The sequence below is a fragment of the Dermacentor silvarum genome, chromosome 7 (assembly GCF_013339745.2).
Source record: "Dermacentor silvarum isolate Dsil-2018 chromosome 7, BIME_Dsil_1.4, whole genome shotgun sequence".
Lineage (NCBI taxonomy): Eukaryota > Metazoa > Arthropoda > Arachnida > Ixodida > Ixodidae > Dermacentor > Dermacentor silvarum.
This window is the reverse complement of record NC_051160.1, coordinates 89,783,687-89,804,396: the sequence shown is the minus strand read 5'-3', so window position 1 is coordinate 89,804,396 and position 20,710 is coordinate 89,783,687. Positions and strand designations below refer to the sequence as shown.

At 46.7% G+C, this 20,710-nt stretch overlaps 1 protein-coding gene across 1 annotated transcript in view; it reads right to left on the bottom strand.

Moving 5' to 3' along the window:
* Positions 1-1,262: 1,262 nt before the first annotated feature.
* Positions 1,263-20,710, bottom strand: part of LOC119458263 (uncharacterized) — a 77,551-nt gene continuing 58,103 nt past the window's right edge. The window contains exons 7-9 of the mRNA XM_037720093.2: positions 18,549-18,607; positions 14,274-14,366; positions 1,263-1,605 (exon numbers count right to left, since the gene is read on the bottom strand). Of these exons, the coding sequence (XP_037576021.2) occupies positions 1,469-1,605; positions 14,274-14,366; positions 18,549-18,607 (289 nt within the window). The 3' untranslated portion in view covers positions 1,263-1,468. The remainder of the gene's footprint in view (positions 1,606-14,273; positions 14,367-18,548; positions 18,608-20,710) is intronic.

The following is a 20,710-nucleotide window of genomic DNA, read 5'->3' as shown; positions in this document are numbered from 1 at the left end:
CCCCTCCCATGCTTCCTGTTCACGCTGCTTTTAATTATTAATGTGGTGTACTCATTCATGCGCCTTAATTGCGATCATTTATTCGTTCATGAAAAGGGTTGGGGGGGGGGGTACAGACGCACTTAGTTCATATTGCCTGAAAACCTTCATTGCCTTTATGCGCCGTGTTTTTCTGTTATTTCAGACACACGTTAAGTAACCTGCTGCTTTTTGTGATATTAATTAAATGGACACTCTAGGCGAATTTCTGCCTTCGGCGTCGCCGTCGTGGTCGCCAGTGAGGTTCCATATAAAATCCAGGGGCGATAAAATCGTCGCCGCACGCCGTACGCTGTATGTGCGAGTGAAAGCATGCGACGGTGAGCCTGCAGTCGCAGCTCGCGCACACAAGGGCGGGAAGCGGGAAGGAAGCGCGCAATGTTCCAGTCACGCATAATGCTCCGCAGGGAGGGTAGGGGCGCGGAGGGGCTGCGCTTCACTGCGGCCGCGCGCTCCCGCCGGTATGGAAGGCTCCGGGGAAGGGGGACGGGCGCGTTCTTCGCCGCGAGTGCCCACCTGCGCAGCTGTATCTTGAAAGGCATCTCCGGCGGGGCAGTGTCCGCCCTTGTGTTTTCAGGGCTAATGACGAATTCGATTGGGAGAACAGGAGCACTCAAAAGCACGCTGAAAGTGCTCGTTCCAGAGGCGACGTGTTTCAGTGGTCGAACAGGACTGGGAGCGCCACCTTCGAGTGGTAGAACAAGAGCAGTTTCGCTGCGCCGGCAACAGCCGGGAGCAAGATAGCGGCTTGCAGTGGCAGCTAAGGTTTATAATAAAAATACAAACAAAAGAATGGATGGAACAAACCTTATTAGGAGACCAGAGGACTATTTTCCACGATTCTACAAGTATCTAACAAATTCTTGCTGCATATAACTGCAACACTATTTACCTTGGTTTTATTACATTAAAGCTTGCTTTGTCACAGCTTATGGTAGAGCACCTAATTTAAGCTGTGAATTTGTAACATGGATAACCAACCAGCCGGCTCACATACTTTGATCCTGTAGTATTAAGCGTCTTTCAAGAGTTTCCTTGCTCGTGTATTCGCCTAAAGCCATTCACTTATTCTAGCATGCTTCTCAGGTTTGAATAAGAGATGTCGCAGGGTGCCTTTAAAGCAGAGCGAAGAATGCTTGTTCATATATTATTTATTGACTGCTGCTGAATCTCATATGGAACCTACGAAAATGGCTTTAGGTATTTGCGCCTGTCACGCTGTCTTACACCCATTGCTTTACTGTAAACAAATAAAAATGAAGAAAAAAATAGGCGTATCCAGATTATCGGGTGAAATACTTCTGGTGTCTCTTCAACAGCGTTAAAATAAAAAGGTATTTCATATTGCGATCGCTTGAGCTCTCTGGCACGCAAGATTACAGAGGATTTGCAGAAGGCACAAATTTCTTCGATATCAGTTTTAGTGCGCTTAATTACAATATTTTATGTTGTCACGATTTACTACAATCGCCTGCCACCTGCAAAAGGCATCGAATATGAAGTCACAACGCCAGTTGCGATTTCCGACAACACTTCTGCGAACCCAGTAGGTGCATTCCGTTTTCTCTGCAATGAAGAAGGAAACATGTAAATTAATGGCGAGAGTAATGCGCGTTATAAAGCATCAGCTAGGCAATAGATAGTGCTTCATCTCAGTGTATTAGTGGTTCACTCCACTGAGCCACAGAAAACGAACGCGAATATGCGTGTGCTGAGTGATGGAAATGACAGGGCAAACAAAACGAACGAAACGGAAGTTAGGGCTTCGCTTAGTATAGTCAGGAAAGTATGGCAGTGCCCGTCCAAGCGGGAACGATATGCTTCGCAACAAATTCGTCAAGGTCACTTAAAGCCAAACGTACCCAAGTGTTGAGCTCGACCATAGTTTAGTGCGAAACATTCCTTGCCTCACAACTGGCACTTTGCGGTACGTAGATGCTTTTTTTTTTTGCTGATAGTATCGAACCAAGGCCCCCTGGGAGAAAACCCAATGCTTTACCCATTCAGCCACAAATGTGTGCCTACTTCTCCCGATTGAAGTCTGCGTCAAGTCGCATTGCAACTAATTGCAAAAAGCCAGAGCACGCCTGTTTCCCCTATATTGCACCACCTTCGGGATGGGCACAGCTAATAACGAAACAAGTTGCAACGTTTCTTTGTCAGAGTACAATAAATCATGCCATCACCCACTACTGTCATGGTCACCTTGCTGATGTCGTGACACACAGGCTTGCCTCATGCCCAAATTGCTTAACTTGCGCAAACATGCCAGTCAATCTGGTAATGCTCTAAAGAACTCTAAACTATGCTACATTGCACGCCGAATGCTTTGTATAAAATCAAGTGCCACTGTGCGTGATATGTACATATACGTATATTGCTACGCCAGAGAGACAGTAAGGTCGGAAGAAGAGGAGGACGAAGTGCGCTTGTCTTTGGAGAGGTTCTGTGTCGGTGTGGCAACCATGCTAGCCTTTTCATCAATTCACCTTTAAATAACCGCCCCCCATCGTAACAGTTTTGGTGGAGACGCGGGGTATAAGAGCACCCCCGAACAACGACGACGAACCGACCACAGAGGCGCATCCATGGAGGGTCACCCGAATTCGCCGAATTGTTCGTCTCCCACCAGAGATGGCTTCCGACGGCGACAATCCGCCACCTTCTACCAGCGTCCCATGAGAGCCCTACATGGAGCCACGAATCTTCGCCATTTCCTATGTCAGAAGCCACAGGTTTCTTGGCGTATTCATTGACCGAGACCTCTGTAGGAGCCCGCACGTAGCCTACATGAAACGGCGCCTGACAGCAACTTACCAGTTGTGTAAATACTTCACAGGAAACACGTGGGGATGTCAGTAGACGCAATGCTGAAACTCTACAGAGCTCTCTTTCTCGTTTTTTTAAGATATAGTCTACCTGTACTGAGCAACACTTGCAAGACCAATATTCGTGTTCTGCAGGCCGAACAAGCTCAAGCACTCAGAGTTTGCCTTGGTTTGCCCAGATGCACGTCAACAGAGGCAACTATTGCGATTGTTCGGGACCATCCGATGCAAACAAACATTACGGTGGAAGCCATGAGAACGCACATCAGACATTTCGCACGTGCCCCCTATCACCACTTTGCAACACTACCTTCAGACAGGCGCCAAGCATCGTTCTCTAAAACTATCATCACGTACAGCGACAAACTTCCTCGGGCTTCACCGCTGCATCTAAACCATCGACACCCCCTTGGTGTCTTATTAGCCCCACAGTACATCTTAGTGTACCAGGAATCAAGAAAAAATGTGAGCTGTCACCTGTGCTGAAACAACTGTCTCTGCTTCTTCTGCACGAGAGGTATGCGGACAGTGTACATATTTATACTGATGGTTCCACAAACCTCCAATGTTCGTCCGGTGCTGTGGTTGTCCCAGCAAGAGCTATTACCATCAGCTTCAGGACTGACCATCCAACGACATCGACATCTGTGGAACTAGCTGCTCTTCGCGCTGCACTTTGTTTCGTCAATCGGGAACGACCTCAACAATGGTCAATCTTCGGTGACTCAAAGGCAGCCCTACAATCCCTGATATCAGCTCTGCGTCGCGGGTCATACGAAGAGCTCGTATTCGATATTAGATACCTACTCCATACATCACATGGGTAAGGACACCACGTGACATTTCAGTGGCTGCCAAGTCACTGCGGCGTCATAGGGAACGAAGACACCGATAATGCCGCTCGGGCAGCTTTTGACGACACACAGGAAGAGGCCATACCACTCTCACGGTCCGACGCAGCCAGCAGACTTCGAGTGCTTGCACAGGAAATCACGCTCTCTCTGTGGTGCACACCAAGCAGCCAGACCAACTGGAGCAATCGTCAATACCACCTGCCCTCTTTGATGCATCTCTGTATGCCCACTGGACTCCGCCGAAGAGAAGCCACCATGCATTATCGCTTATGGCTAGGGGTGGCATTCACGAAATCTTATTCATTTCTCATTGGAATGGCCGGCAACGCTTTTTGCAATGCCTGTCATTGCGTGGAGATGCTAGAGCACATTTTATGCGACTGTCCTGAATATAATGTTCCGAGACAGTCCCTGGCGTCCGTTCTAGCGCACCTTGACAATAGACCAATGTCAGTTGAAGCGGTTCTCACATGTCGTCGACATAAGACATCGCAGCTGAAGGCAACAAAGGTACTACTTAGGTTTCTAAAAGAAACCGGCTTGGACAAGCGGCTGTGACAGTGATGTCACGTACCACGCAAGAGGGACGGACTGTGACTGACGATGTGTGTGCTGTGCTATGTGCTCTCTATCTCTCTCCTCCCCATCTTTCACCCCCCCCCCCAACCCGCTCCCATGTGTAGGGTGGCAAAGCGGTTGTGCTAAACTGGCTAACCTCCTTTCCTTCTCCACTCTTTCCTTCCTTCCTTCCTTCGCCGGAAAAGCCAGGCAGATGTGGACGGATGAAATCAGCTTCTAACAACGAGTGAGTCGGTTTAATGGCTTGTATGCCACCACCCATTTTAACAATGCTGCCTTCTTTCTCAAGTGAACCACGTATGTGTCACTAAGAGCACTTCACAACGTGGGAGGCGTTCGTAGACGAAGTGGAGAAGTGCTCCGGAGATGTGGAAGCTAAAAAGAAGCTTGCAGAGCAATCGCTAATGCAACAAGCTCAAGTTCCCTGCGAAACCTGCACGACGTACACCGAGGAAGTGCTCAAGTTATGCAAGGCTCTGTATCCTCAGATGATAGGAGAAGAAGTTGGTCATTTTCGAATAGAGATCGCCGAGGACGTCTACCAGTTCCTCATTGGAAAAGACAGTCTGGAGTCCGTAAGTGATGTCGTTAAGCATTGGCGCACATTTCAAGCCCTGAAAGCTATCACACCGAAGTTAGGCCATCTGGCCAATGTAATTGACGCCTCCAGTGTTGACGTGGTTCCAGCTCCATCAAACCTCGCGTCAGCGATTCGGCAAGTGTTGCGCGGAGAGCTTGACCAAGGTGAGGCGGTTTCCCTCTCGACTCCTAGGGTTCGAGATCATTTTTCCTGCTGCGATTCCGGTGAGACATCCATCACCGCCACCTCCGTATATGCCCACAACTTCGCGCCTTGTCCAAGAGTCCTAATAGTGACCGCTTACTTTTTATCGACGTAGCAATCTGGAAGGTGATGGTACACGCTGGCCTTGTGACTCTGACAGCAGGTCGAACCACCACGCGAATTACCGTAGCGACTCACCTGCTTATGCGCGGAGCTTAACGCCGCCACCATCACGCCAGCGAAGGTGTCCATTTCCGCGACGACGTCTCATGTCACCGCCGCCTGGAAACTAGGTGGTGCGACCGATTGAGGTGAGGTCGCCAGTCACCTTCAGCTACACGCCCCTATGCTTCTGCCGGTGACCATGTGTCATAACAATATTCGCGTCTTAGTGGACAATGTTACCTCGTTGGCCTTAATGGAAACAAGAGAGTGTTTCCGTTATAACCTGGATTTCAAAACCCGACTAGGCCGTAAAGTGATGTTTCGCCGGGATATCTCTAATACAATTCCTGCTGGGAGGGGAGAGTTGCTCCGGCCTATTCACGTGTGCACTGGCGAACGTTAATTTCTTCGATAATGTGTATCAAGCCGAATTTAGAGTGCTTGCTTATTCCACTCAGAATGTAATGCTTGGCCTCAATTCCCTACAACAGTGTGCTGCCACTGTTGACTGCAGTGACGGTGAGCTTTTCCTCTCTCCTCTTGCCGACCAACCTGCAACCTGTTCACAGATTCTTGCCGTCATTGAAGATGCCGTCTTACTGGAACGTTCTTTATCCAGAGTTCGAGTTGCTGCTTGCTGGTGCCGACGCCCATACATTCATGCTATTGTTGAACCTTGCGGAGAACTTTGTGCTCGAAACTCGATGCATCCTCTTTGTGGCCTGCGGAACAACTCCACTGTGGGTGTCAAATCTATCATACTGTTACGGATGATCGATGTTTATTCACAGGTGAAGACTAGGATGGATGAGAGGTCGCCACGATGTCGCCACCGAAATGTAGCCGTGGCTGCTGCTGAGGTCTTCGTTCTCCTCCACTTCTATCTCCTTTATGCCACGTTACAATCCCCCTTTCGCAGACGAAGCCCACTGGGAGAGTCACTGTTCTTCGGCGGGGTAGTAGCGCTTAAGGAGGGCAACATGAGCCAGCTGGTTTTTCTTGGAACGCCTATCTGTAGACAAAACCCGTGCAACCGCGTAAGTAAGGTCGCTCAGGCGATCTGAAACAACGAACGGGCCCACATAACGTGACAAGAACTTGCTGCATAAGCCACGCTTGCGTTGTGGGGTCCATAGCAGCACTAGGTCACCTTTTTCAAAATAAATGGCTTGATGGGATCTATCGTGCCGATCCTTCGAGCGGTTTTGTGATGCCAATGTGCGGACGCGGGCTATTCGGCGGGCTTCCTCGGCGAGGCAAAGTGTCTTGGCGACGGAATCCTCAGCGTCCAGAGACAACGGCAGAATCCTGTCGAGGAAGCTCCGCGGCGATCGACCATAAAGCAGATAGAAAGGGCTGTAATTCATTGTCTCATGCTTCGCAGTGTTGTAGGCGTATATTATGCATGGCAACACATCATCCCTGTTCTTGTGGTTAGAGGACACATACATGGATAGCATGTTCGTCAAAGTTCGATTGGTGCGTTCAAGACCGTTGGTTTGCGGACGGTACGGCGTTGAGTGACGAAATTGTGTTCCACATAGCCGAAGCAGCTCTTCAACAGCGTCGGCCACGAATTGACGACCGCGATCACTTATGATCACGCGAGGTGGGCCATGGCGTAGGACGACATAATGCAACAAGAAAGCAGCGACGCAAACAGCGGTAGATGACGGCACTGCTGCGGTCTCTGTGTAGCGTGTAAGGTGGTCTACACAAACGATGATCCATCGATTGTTATTCAATGACCGTGGGAATGGGCCCAGGAGGTCCACACCAACTTGCTAAAAAGGTGCGTGAGGGGGAATCAACGGCTGTAGAAGACCTGATGGGGCGGTTCAAGGTCGTTTCCGCCGTTGGAATTGGTCACAACTAGCCACATATTGCTTTGTTGTTTGACGCATGTGAGGCCAGTAAAATCGCTCTTGTACACGCTGTAGCGTACGGGCGAATCCAAGATGACCTGATGTTGGATCATCATGCATGGCATGTAGCACAGCACTACGGAGACTCTCCGGGACTACAAGAAGAAAGCGGGCGCCACTTGCAGAGTGGTTGGTTTTATATAACAAGCTGTCACGTATGGAAAAACCACTACTGGCTTTCGGATTTAGGGCCATCACAAAAAGAGGTTCCAGATTGACGTCGTTGCGTTGATCCTCCTGGAAGATGGTCGCGTCCGGAAATTCAGGTGCAATAGCGGCCAGACAATCATCGAAAGTGTCTTCTTCAGAATTTGCCGTTGGCAGTGGTAAGCGGAAAAGACAGTCGGCGTCAGCATGCCGGCGGCCGCGTCTGTATTTCACGATAAAATCGTGCTCTTGTAGTCGCAAGGCCACCGTGCTAGTCGACCAGACGGATCCCGAAGGCTGACCAACCAGCATAATGAATGGTGATCAGTGACTATGCTGAATGGGCGACCATAGATGTAACAGCGAAACTTTTGAACAGCAAAAACAGCTGCAAGGCATTCCTGCTCAGTGACTGTGTAGTTTCGCTCAGCATTGCTTAAGCAACGACTGGCGTAGGCAACAACGTGTTCGGCCTCGTTTCGCCGTTGAACAAGTACCGCTCCAATGCCTATTCCGCTGGCGTCAGTATAAACTTCGGTAGGGGAACATGGATCAAAATGACGCAGGATGGGGTATGACGTAAGCAAGAATTTAAGTTGACGGAACGATGACTCACATTCTGGTGTCCAGTCGAAGGATACATCCTTTTGCAACAGACGCGTCAACGGGTGCACAACGTCGGCGAATTTTGGGATAAAACGACGGAAATAAGAACAGAGTCCCAGGAAACTGCGCAGTTCCCGCGCTGACTGCGGAGGCTGGAAGGCACTGACTACTTCAATCTTGCGGGGGTCAGGTCTGACTCCATCTTTGTCGACTAGATGACCGAGAACCAAAGTCTGTCGCTCCCCAAACCTACACTTTCCAGAGTTAAGAATCAAATCTGCTTTCTCCTTGAATTTCAGAACCAGGCTAAGGCGCTCGTTATGCTCCTCAAAAGTGCGGCCGAAAATAACAACATCACCCAGGTAGCAAAGACATATTTTCCACTTTAGACCGCGGAGAATTGTGTCCATGAATCTCTCGAACGTTGCGGACGCATTGCAGAGCCCGAGCGGCATAATGTTCAATTCGAAGAAACCGTCCGGCGTAACAAAGGCGGTCTTCTCTTTGTCGACGGGATCCACAGGTATCTGCCAATAGCCTGAACGCAGATCGAGGGACGAAAAGTAGGAGGCAGAATGTAGGTAGTCTATTACGTCGTCAATTCGCGGGAGTGGGTACACATCCTTCTTGGTAATTGCATTTAGTCGCCTATAATCAACACAAAATCTCCACGAGCCATCTTTGTTCTTTACCAGGATGAGAGGTGCGGCCCACGGGCTTGATGATTCTTGAATCACATTTTTCCTCACCATCTCTTGTACCTGGTCCGCAATAATTTTGCGCTCTGATGAGGACACTCGGTAGGGCTTTTGCCTAAGAGATGTGCCGATCCTGTGTCAATGCGATGACGAGCATGCGAGGATGGGATAGTTGTACGGTGCTCATCCTGAGAGAAGTCGAACGCGGAAGCATACTGGGCTAGCAGTTGTACTAAGGCGTCCCGTTCACGTGAAGGCAAAGACTTGCTGACCATGCGTACAATTTCCTGCTCGTAAGGGCAAGTGGCTCGTCCATCAGTGGAATCCTCGTCCCTGACGACCATCGATGAACAGCACGTGACTTCGTCGAAGACAGCAATCTTCATGTGTTCGGGAACACGCACAGGGACGGCAGAACAATTTAACGTCCACAAAAACGTGCTACCATTGTTCACAGATACAATACTATTGGGGTCTTCTTCCCACAAGGGTCGCCAAAGGGTTGTACCACGGCGTCAAATGAAGTGTCTGTACAAGATGCCATGACGGATACCGGTGCTCCCTCAGCAACTCCTCAGCAACGGCAAACGTTTTTTGTCGAGCGGGTTATTCATTCACAAGGTCTGATAATGACGGATCCTCACAAGCATCGACCCCAGGTTTTCCGCTATTTATCGAAAGCTCGCCGGCACCACAATTGACTGAAGCCCCGCAGGTTTGCAGAAAGCCTATTCCTAATATAACGTCGTGCGTGCAGCGTTCCAAAATCACAAACTCTGTTAAATAACACTTGTCCGCCAATAACACATTCACAGCACAAACACCAAGGGGACGCAATATTTCACCGCTTACTCCGCGGAATTTAGCATGCGTGTCGAGGGAAAACATCACTTTGCGTCGAAGCCGGTTCTTGAAAGAAAGGCTCATAACAGATCTCATAGCCCCGGTGCCCACGAATGCCATTGTACATATACCATCAATTGTCACTTCCACTTTGTTTCTCAGCATTGTAACCGGTGAAGGTATCAGTGTCGTGTCGATTCTGGCGACCTCACCTCCATCGGCCGCGCAGTCTAGTTTCCCGACGGCGGTGGTGAGAATGAACGTTGCCTCGGTGAAGGAGAACGACGTTGACGTAAAGAAGGTAGAGTGAGAGTGTGGTCTGAAACAGGCGAGTCGCTGCGCTGATTCCGTCGAGGACTGTTGATTGGGAAGGTCGTCGACGAAGTAAAGGAGCGTGGAGCGTAGAGGCCAGGAATTGTCGACGTTAGGACGTCGTTCTTCGTTCTTCGTTCTCCTCCTCTTCTATCTCCTCTTTGCCACGTTACAATACTAATATACTCGGCGATAAACCGACCAACCGACCGACCCCGGCGAATCCATGACATGGTAGGCAAAAAATGCTTCGCTTTTAATGTTATGCACGCGCCACACGCAGTGGAAATGAATGAAATGCGAAGGATGTTGCATGTAGCTGGCTTCTGTAGAGCATCGTTTGAGGATCTGTCAGGTGTTACCAGAATGCTCAATATATCCTATTAATTTATTTCAATTCAGTTTACATCCATTCAAATAAACATTTTCCTGGACGTAGCAATATTTCTTAAGGTGCAAAATAATATAACAAAATTAATGTAACTAAATGTTTACAAAATATGAGCAGAATTACCCGCAAACAGCACGGTGAACAGGCTTGTTACAGTGTAAGGATATTGAGCGACTCCTTTAGATATTTTTAAAGAAGCGCAGAGAAAGAAGGCATCTAATATTCGAATTCACGTTATTACAATTTGATGTTCCTAAGAGTGGAAGGTAAATCGAGCGTAATTAGTTCGTATATTTGGTAATAGGAAGCGCTGTCTAGTGCGTTCATTATTTAATGTGGACTTAAGCAGGGTAACTGTACTTAATTTATTTTCCTCGGTATATTATAAGCTCGAACGTCAAGGAAGCCGCGTTATATGTGATTCGATCACATACTTTAATATATTGAGTGGTTTAAATTGACCGGCTCAGTTTGTAGGGGCGGCGAGTGTAATAAACAAGGAAGCCTTATCTGTAAATTGAATATGTGTAGCAAATGTGATTATAGGTCAAGCCGCAAACAATATTGCAATAATTAATGTGTGAACGAACAAAAGCATAATACAGGTAACTAGCATGGGTTGAGCAAAAAAAGTCTGCAAAAATTGATTCGTCGTTCTGTGGTTTTACGTGCCAAAACTACGATTATTATTATGAGGTCCACCGCATTGTGGGAACTCGGAATAATTTTGAACGCCGGTGGTTTTCTGTAACGCGAGCATGTGTGCGTGACGACAACGGCCAACGGCAACGACGATATCACGCTGATTGATTGATGTGTTGTACTCTGACAGAGAGACGCTGCAACCAGTTCCGTTACGAAAGATAATTTCGGAAGTGGAGCACTGGATAGACATGGGCCGTTCCCTCCGAATGCGGTGTAACTTCACGTATAATTTCCAAGCGCTAGCTGATACGAGGCAAATATTGGGGAAACTGGCGTTCTCTCAGACGAGGGAAGCAAATTGTTGCCTTGCGACATGACACACACGTCAACCATCTGAAAGCGCTAGGCTGCAAAAAATAATTAGGCAGACTCAACTACAGTTGACATCCCCGTCTTGGAAAGCGTGCTTGGTTTGGTGTAGAATGGTTCTGATGAATAATATCAGGGTTCAGCCGCGAACGGTTGCTGCTCTTGCGAGGTTTGTATCATTTGGGTCTCTCTGTTCCTTGTGTATATATATATATATATATATATATATATATATATATATATATATAAGTAACTGGATTTTTCAATGTGCCAAGCGTATTTAGGAAAATCAGAAGCACAACTTCGCGGTTATCTTCGGTTTATTATTTACCCAACAGTTTCGGTCGGTGGACCGAAAGGTCGGTCCAGCGACCGAAACTGTTGGGTAAATAATAAACCTAAGATAACCGCGAAGTTGTGCTTCTGATTTATATATATATATATATATATATATATATATCGTTGAAAAATAGTTCAAAACGCGCAAGACAAAGCACGTAACTGAATCGTCACCGAGTCAAATCAGCGCGTACAGCGCGTCGTAATTGCAGCCTCCGCGATCAACTTCAGAAACATTTTCAGAGCTAATTGCAGAGGCCACGCTCCGCTCTGCTGAGTACGGTGAACGCCACCTAGTAGTGCTTCTGCGAGAACGCGTTGGTAGTGCTTCTTGATGCCAGCGTCCCTTCGAATGCTGGCATCGAGGCGTCGTAGTGTTGAGACCACCGAAGCGTTCACTGTCGGTGCGCGTTAGTGTCATAATGCAGTACTTCTCTTTTCTGCTCGTAGGCGGCGGCACCGCCCCCAGCAAGAGCGCGGGTACACGGAGGAGTGTTAGATATATAAGGCGCGTCTGTGTAGCTCTCTGCCAATGCGTTTGTGGCGCAATGGGTTAAACGCTCAGCGATCTATCGTCGCGGACCGAGAGGTCGTGGGTTCGATTTCCAAATTTTGCATGTTTGTGGAACTTTTTCTTCTGGTTTCTTAATAAGTTCAAGAAAGTAGCACGTAGGAAAACATAACAGGACAGGACTTTACTGACGTTTCGGCCGGGGTCTGGCCTTCATCAAGAGTGATATATATATATATATATATATATATATATATATATATATATAGCAATAAAGAGAGATCGACGCACAAGTGACAAGATTTTAGTAAAGTGCTTTCTTCGGCCGTGGGCATCCCTGATGCAGCCTACCGGATTTTCGCCTCTCCATGCTGCCGAACAAAGTAGTACGCTGCTTTCTAGTGACCACACCGTTGACGTTCCCGTTTCCTTAGAAATCGACCAGTCAGAAAACTACCGGATGCTGCTGCGCACGCAGATTTGCCCCCAGTGCTCCCTTTAAGAGATACATCATATAGTTCTTGGCTTGAGTGCAAAATTTTACAGACTGCATATGCTCAATTATTTTGTGTTAATTTTAGCAAGCGGTTAAGGCTTCCTTTGTGCCTGACATGTCTATTGACGTACTGCGCACATCCACCGCGAGTTTCAGAACTTGGCCCCAGTAGACTACAAGAACAAAAAATCTAAACATATTTCCCAGAATTCCACCTTCCCTCGTTGTTTTGTTAAGAACAAAAGGGCATCCTAGTGTGCCAAAAGTATTTACTAAGTTCGAACAAGGTCGGTTAAAAGCCGTTCGAGGCTGTTGAAACACAGCTCAGTGACGTTGGTTGCACAGTTTATGTGAACAGTTATTGAGCTGTAAGTCACTATTTATATTAAATAAGGGATTTTTCAGTGACAACTAGGCTTAGTATAAAATGTCGGGCTCGAACAAAAAGGAAGTATTTTCGTTTGCTAAGATTCACAGAAGCGACGGACGTGAAAAATCGCGCAATGATGGCCGAAAGGCGAGGAAGTTAAATGAATAACTCAATTAATTTATAGCTCATAATTTTAGCTCCCATGATGCAATTTCATGATGAAAACCGATATGTGTGATGAAAGGGATGTTGGCACTCGTATCCAGCGTCCCCTTCCCATGCATCTCTCAAATTTATCCTCAAAATCAATAGTTGCTCCGTTTCTTTTTGAGTAGAAGTACAAAAAAACGCCTTGCGGTAAATGGTACATAAACAGCCTATGCATTTAGCGACAACTTTGAGCACGTCGATCTCAAAATGATGATCAGGATTCCTATACTAAGTGAAGATACTTCGAGCACTGTAGCACTTTAGTCGAGCACTGTTGTCAGTGCGCTGGAACGTCTCTGCCTTCCTCCTAACATGCCTACACTGAGGTCATGTAGGGTTGCCAACCTCAGTAAACGACATTTCACCGTCATGGTGAAGGGAGACTCTCAGTCCTCACCATAGAGCGTGCACCCGGCGATGTGAGTCTTCTTAATATTGCTTGTTCTATTGCTGTTCGACTGGCTTCGAAACTTGTACGTTAGCAATTTACAAAAACATTAATTAGTGAACTTTATTTATTTATAGATCTAAATGGCGCACCATCCCACAATTTTCTACAGTTGCCACTGTACTCCGCATATGGGCCACAAAAGAAATTACCATTCCGTCTGAAATTCCCCATTTTCGATATCTGCGGAAAGCTTTCTCTGAAACGACCAGTACACTTGTAAAATGGCCAATTGATGTAACGTTCCGTCATTTCTAGTACGGACTGTCAGAATATCACTGTGAAAAGCGGCGCTCAATTTTGCATATTGACAGGCGTTTTCTTTTTCTTTGTGCATGCATAATCCGTGGCACGAAGAATCGTGCTTCAGACAGTATATATATATATATATATATATATATATATATATATATATATATATATATATATATATTGTCCTACCACTATTGTTGCAACATGAGATTTTGTTGCTCAATTGCGCAATTCAGTTTTTTTCCCTTTTAGACATAAACGTATATATTGTGTTTCTGACACTGTTTGTAATGATAGCCTGCAAAGTGTATTTGAGGCAGTATACTTCTTCTATCACCTGTCTGGTATATTCATATTGTAGCCCCTTCTGCTTGGGCCAGATTGATGACTCGCAGTATTTGAAATAACAGAATTCTCTGAGTACTGCCATTTCCTTTGCGCTTACAACATAACATTGCTTACTTCCATCTGGGGGCAGCCTTGACAGGATGATGCAGTCCTCGCTGGCATGCAGAACGGGAAAACCGTCGATTCCGTAGGGCAGTGAGTCCGATGCTGAAAGAACACCAAAAAAGCGCATTAATTTGTATCTAGCAATAGAGCCATCAATAATTTGTGCTATAGTCACCCTCAGAGAATCAGGTTGGGGGTTCGATTTACGGCAGCAGCAGCAGCCGAATATTCAGATGGCTGGGGATAGCAAACGCGTTCCTGTAGCGAACATTACGCTAAGAACTGCCCTGAGTGGCAGAGCTTGTGCACCAATCCACTTGAGCACAAACTTGTGCACCTTGAGCTAGCTTTCGCCTTTGTTATATCCACAATGCATGCGATGCATTTATCGCTGTTTTACTACTGAGAGGCACTGTTGGTCTCTTCGTAGGCAACTGACTGTAACAATTTATAACACTTGCCGCCTTGGTGACGTTTTGTTTTTCACACTATAGCGTATGCGGGTGTGCATGCCAATGAACATCAGCTTCTTTAGTTCTGCTTGCATTCCAAGCTAACAACTCCTAATACCCCGGTGCTTACCACCTACACTTGCTCGAAGCTTAGTAAATGTTATTTACAGTAACGTTCGATGACTTGCTTGTCGAGAAGCCATACTTATACATGCAGCAGCTGAGCCCTATACCTTAGTGTATGCCCCGATCAACCTAGTTGTCGGTCGTATATATGCGCCCTGTCACCGGAGAGCGAATCGGGGCGAGCATTGTACGGGTTTGCATCATCGGCTGTGTACGCGTTCGCACACAATGCTTCCCTCTGGCCTTGCCCCACCTGTAACCAACCATTTCACGAACGCCGTTGTAATTAACACAGCATAATCTGAATGCGAAGTGCGTTATTCACGCTGTGGATCGGGACCCTGAAGCTTTATCGTGGTCCCACTGCCCCACTTCTGACACGAAAATAAAGCGAGCAACCCGGAAGCAAGCGACTGAGTGTTTCTTATTCGCAAGGCTACATCGTCCCATGCAAACACAGGAAGAATTCCCTTCATTCCCTTCTTTTCGGGACTCGCCTCTCTCTCATATTCACTTTGCACGGTAACAGTATGCTGTATTTTTCTTGCGTTTGGCCCATGTCTGTTTCGGTACGTTAATTTTGTTTTATTCATCACAAATGGTTCACGGGTACGAGTACCCGTTTCACCAGACAAGCAATAGAGGTCTCCTTTTGTAAGTGGCCGTATCTTGAAAATAAATTTTCTATCTTTGACTGCTTACGCTCTTTGTCATTGGCTTGGACGCCCCCGTGCCGCAGTTGTTGCCCGGATTGACCGGATGGCATGTCAGATTAAAGAAAACTAGAATGAAAAATACATCAGAACATGTAGCATGAAATGCAACGAATTCCAGGCCATGCAAATGCCACATGCCACCGATGCCGAAGCACTTCGCCAATCAGCGGCACCTAAATGCCGGCGCGTCGTTGCGCACGGCCTATATAGTACCGTGCGCTCTTCCGAGATGCTGGAGAATACATGGCCGGGGAACACGAAGTTCAGAAAGCAGCAGCTGTGGCATAGGCGTTCCGGGCTTTCATTGGTGCTTCCCTGTGACGCCGCCTGATTAAAACGTCATTTACTACCAACAGGCGGGCATAGAAAGAAGCCAGAGAGAGCGCACTGTTGGTCGTAATCTTGCCAGCAGCGGAAACCAACCCGCACCGATGAATACGGTGTGTTGCTGTCCTCTCCTGCCCAGACAAACGCCGCGTGCACAGGTCGCGGAGTCAGTTGCTATATTAATAATGTTTTAGCATTAGGAGTGTCAAAGTGGAAATAGGTTACGTGTGTGAAATGTGGGAAGCCGGTGACATAAAAGAGAGCTGACGGGAGAACTAACTTAGAACAGCGTGTATGTGTGTATGCGGTATGTATGTATGTATGTATGTATGTATGTATGTATGTATGTATGTATGTATGTATGTATGTATGTATGTATGTATGTATGTATGTATGTATGCATGTATGTATGTATGTGTGTGTGTAAGTATGTAGATATGTATGCATGTATGTATGTATGTGTGTGTGTAAGTATGCATAAATATAGTGCAACTGACAATGGTATGCTTGGAACCAGCGTGAGTTACACTTCGCTCCTCGAAGAGACAGGGCGTGTGTGGAGTGAGCTCCCGAACAACACTTTGCGATGTCGTGTAGGCGGGTTAAAACAAGAATCTCGGATGCCAAAGCAGTGCGACGCAATGCTGCCGCATTTCTCTCGCAATTGTCGCTAAATAACCACTAAAATTTTTTAAAGGGAATAGCGCTAAGAACGGCACTAAACAGAAATGCGCTTTCGAAGTCATGTACCAACAGGCTCACCAACGCGCGTCATTGCTATGTTATACTCGTGGACAACATGCCGTGGCAATGAAGAAACATCTACGAGGGCAGAGCTTCTTCACATCGTGCGTACCTGCCAACCTGTGAATTTTGAAATTTGTAATAACCTGACAGCGGGGAAAGGGGAGTATGAATAATTCTTTAAGAGCTTTTCCTGAACCCATGACCGTTCAGGGATCCATACGAACTTTAATTAATATGATTGCACCAGCAACGCAGTGTTTTAGACCCCAGTTGCTTTTTTTTTGTTCAGCGACTATCATGCTGCCAATTTCGCCTGCTTCACGAACTTACGTGTAAAATGCGAATTTGCTTGAAGCAAGTACCCTCTTTCATCTCTTCCAGCATCCTAATACTTTCAACGGTATGGGACCAATGAGTGAAACCTGTTCGTGAACACATTTTTAGGAAGGCTTGACGCAACATTCGTAAAATCGTAAGACGAGCCCTAATTTTTAAACTTTACAAAAATTTTGGGAGAGTTTGTTGGTATATATGCGTTTGTTACTGCACCAAGTAGTCGGGTCACACTTGACAGCGCTTTCGGCTTCTTGTAACGGATACTTAATTAACGTAGGTGCAACTGGTTTCGCATTTTCCGAAAGGCGGAAGAGAAAGGCAGGAAAAATAAGTAACATTCCCCGCTCAGTGGTGTATTTTATCTCTAACCTGCGGTTGTAAAAAAAACAAGATGTTTATGCTTTCTTTTTCTGAGCTTAAGGTAACGCGAATGAGATTGTCGGAACTTTTTTTCCATGAGTGATCTTGGTTCTGGACTTTTCACCTCCGGAGCTTTCCCTTCATCGCCACAGAAAGTTGTCCGCTCGCTCATCTGCGCTCGTCGAGCTGGAACCTGAAAATGATCCTCAAGCGAGCCTCACAAGCAGACGAGAAAAAAAATATCGTGAAGAAAATGTTCAGGAACCGAGTAGACCTTGTGTAACTAAAACAGCGAGACCTCTAAATGGTGTATGATGAAGTATAGTAAAGCCCGTAACCATCGCCAAATTTATAGTGACTGTTTATAGATCAGACGGGTGCTGCGACCGCCAGCGGGAAACCTACCAACGTTACCAACCAGTTTCAGCTGTCTTCGTGAATACTCCAGAAGCACTTAAATATTTTTTTCGAAATCCTTGCGGGTGCTTTTGGAGTTGTACTCTCAGCTCTTGCTGTTCTCTCTCTAAGCCTAATAAGAGTTTGCATCTAAATGTGTTAAAATATTTTGCTAATTGTAGTGCCATGCTACATACTTGTGCCACCTTTGAGCTCTTCGTGATATTTACACGCTATGCTGCTTCACAATACATTGCTTTGCGCCAGCTCTCATTCGTTCTTGAACTGTTAAAGCGGCAGGTCAACATTTAATGACATATGCGAAGTTATTGGTGGCTTTATAATATAAGACTAAGGTAAGTATGCTCAATTACGAGGGGCGTTCGTAAACATTGTACTATATGCCCCATAAATTTGGAACAAGTGAACCCGAGAGGCATGAAAGTGAACGCACGTCTGTTTACTTTTAGCGGAATATAAAAGGTGTGTTTTATGTATATAGGGACACCGCTAAGGGGAGGGGGGGGGGAGTTTAGAAAAAACTAGGCAGCGTCCATATGCGGTGGTGGTTGATGCACGGGCAGTGGCCCGCTTTCTATTACGGTATAGATCTATTACCGTATTTACGCTATTACAGTATCTTTCTATTATGGTATTTTTACGAACGCCCCTCGTGATTATGGTTAGTTGTTTTGAAATTCTTGCATTTTCTAATATTTTAGCTGCAGATCACCTTGCTAGTCTTCGTATTTAGCAATTAATGACCGTACAAATAACTTCTATACGTTGAGAGGTGTGGTGGTGAAAATTCTCTGAAAGCTCACCTTCTTCGGCTAAGATTCTTTCTCCATAGTATTCTGTGATCATCCTTAGGTCAAACTTCCTGAAACAGCCATCGTATAGGTTAAAGATCGTACAGATTTACTACAGGAAACGGACTTGCGTTGCTGCGAGTCCTTCAGTACTTTTGAACTGTTCCTTACTTAAATGCAGTAAAAGGTGTGTGGCATTGCTGAAGATATAAATGCCCTGAATACGGTTGCAGCGTTCGGGATAGAAAAACACAACCATTCATGATAACCCTTCTTAATACCTTTTTTATTTTTGGTGCAAGAACATTTTTTTTCAGTTGTTGCTTCCTAGTGGTCCACAATGTTCGTGAGCCCTTTATATGCAGCACTCAAACGTCACAGCAGGTGAGTGATTAAATGAAATTATCCTTTCCCGACTTTTCTTTCTCCGATGTAATCTGGCATAAGTGTGGGGTGGGCTCTTGCGTGAAGAATCAGGACCTGTTGTATTCAAAATAAGGTTATTGTGTCTATAAAACGTTTAATGATGTTTTTTACGTGCCAAAACCACATTGTCATTATGAGACACGCCACATTGAGGTGGAAGCCGGATTAATTTTACACCACTTAGGCTTCTTGAACGTGGTCCTAAATATAATACACCAACGTTTTTTTTTTCCATTTCGCCCCATCGAGACCAGGACCTCGAGTTCAGCAGCGCTGCTCCATATCTACTAAGCTACGACCGCGGATGTTCCTATGTTAAAATTATTAATGGGAGCAAATGAGAGAGAAACAAACAATATGTAGTGAAAAAATTAACAGTAGTTTTGTGGTCGAACCTCCTTTCCGGAAGACCATTGGCTTTTGCCGCCGTCCGGGCTCGGTTGACCAGGGCTTGTGGCTGTGCTGGGTCCGAGCTGGGCAGGGTCGCCTCCCACTCGACTATCGTCGGATTATGTTTGGCCGATATTTTCGGATTCTGTTGGCACCCCCATCAGCGATACTATATACTTATACTAGATGTACAATGTATTATAACGCGGTCGTCTGGGGACAGAACTTACGTTACGGATTGTACGCCGTATGATCTACCTTGGACGAGACATAATAATTCTGAAAGGACAATATTTGTAATCGTCGCCATGTTACCTGTGTTGCCTTATCTAATTTGGATCAGGCGGGGGTAGAGTGCATCTGCGCAGCCGAATGTGTTGCGGGATCTCAGAATATGGGAGGGGCTCAGGGTCGTCCTGGTCAGCGAGAAGTTGCGCGGTGAAGGAATCGGCAGAGTTCCGGTGTAAGAGTTCTCGGACGGAGGCATGAGCAATCTCATTGCCTCGAACTCCCGCGTGCCGTGGTATCCATAGCAGCTGTTTCCACTGACCCTCTTGACGATTGGCCACAGCCTGTTGCAGTATTGAATGTGCGAGGTGGCAGACTTGACCTCTTGCGAAGTTACGATACACCGCCTGGGAATCCGTGAGGACAAAGGTGGCTCTTGGATTACGCATGGCTAAGGCTATATCGGCCTCTTCCATGACTGTGATGTCTGTTACGGGGGCCGAGATGCAGTCTACCACCGGTCCCCTGTGTACAACGGTTGCCGTAAAGCGGTTGTGCAGGGGTCCGGCGGCATCTAGAAAGGCGGCGCCTGCTTGATCCGAATATTTGTTGTAGGATTTGACCCTGGCAGCTCTCCTGTTATCGTGGTGGACGGGGCCCATATTACCTGGCAACGGGCGAGTGATGACTTCCTTCTGCCATTTTGGTGGTAGTGATCGCCTGCTGGCGACTTGCGTGGGTGGTTTGATGCCCACTGCTTCTAGCGTGGGGCGGCCTACTTTGGTGCGTACGAGCCGAATTACTTGGTTGATGTATTGAGCTTGGAAGATCTCCGACGCTGTATTTTAGATGCCCATCCCAAGCAACCTGTCATTCATGACCAATGGTGGTAGATTTATGGCTTTCCGATATATAAGGCTGAGTAGGCGGTCCAGTTTGAGTTCGCCCCTTTTGAGAATTCGCCGGTACGGGAAGCTGTAATTGACACGACTGAACCCAAAGGCCTGTACGAGACGCGGTATGTCCGCTTCTTTAATGCCACGGTGTCGATTGGCAATTCTGGATATCATTCGGGAGATATTGGTGCAGGTAGTGCGGAGCTTTTGAATTGCTGTGTTGTTGTTGCCCTT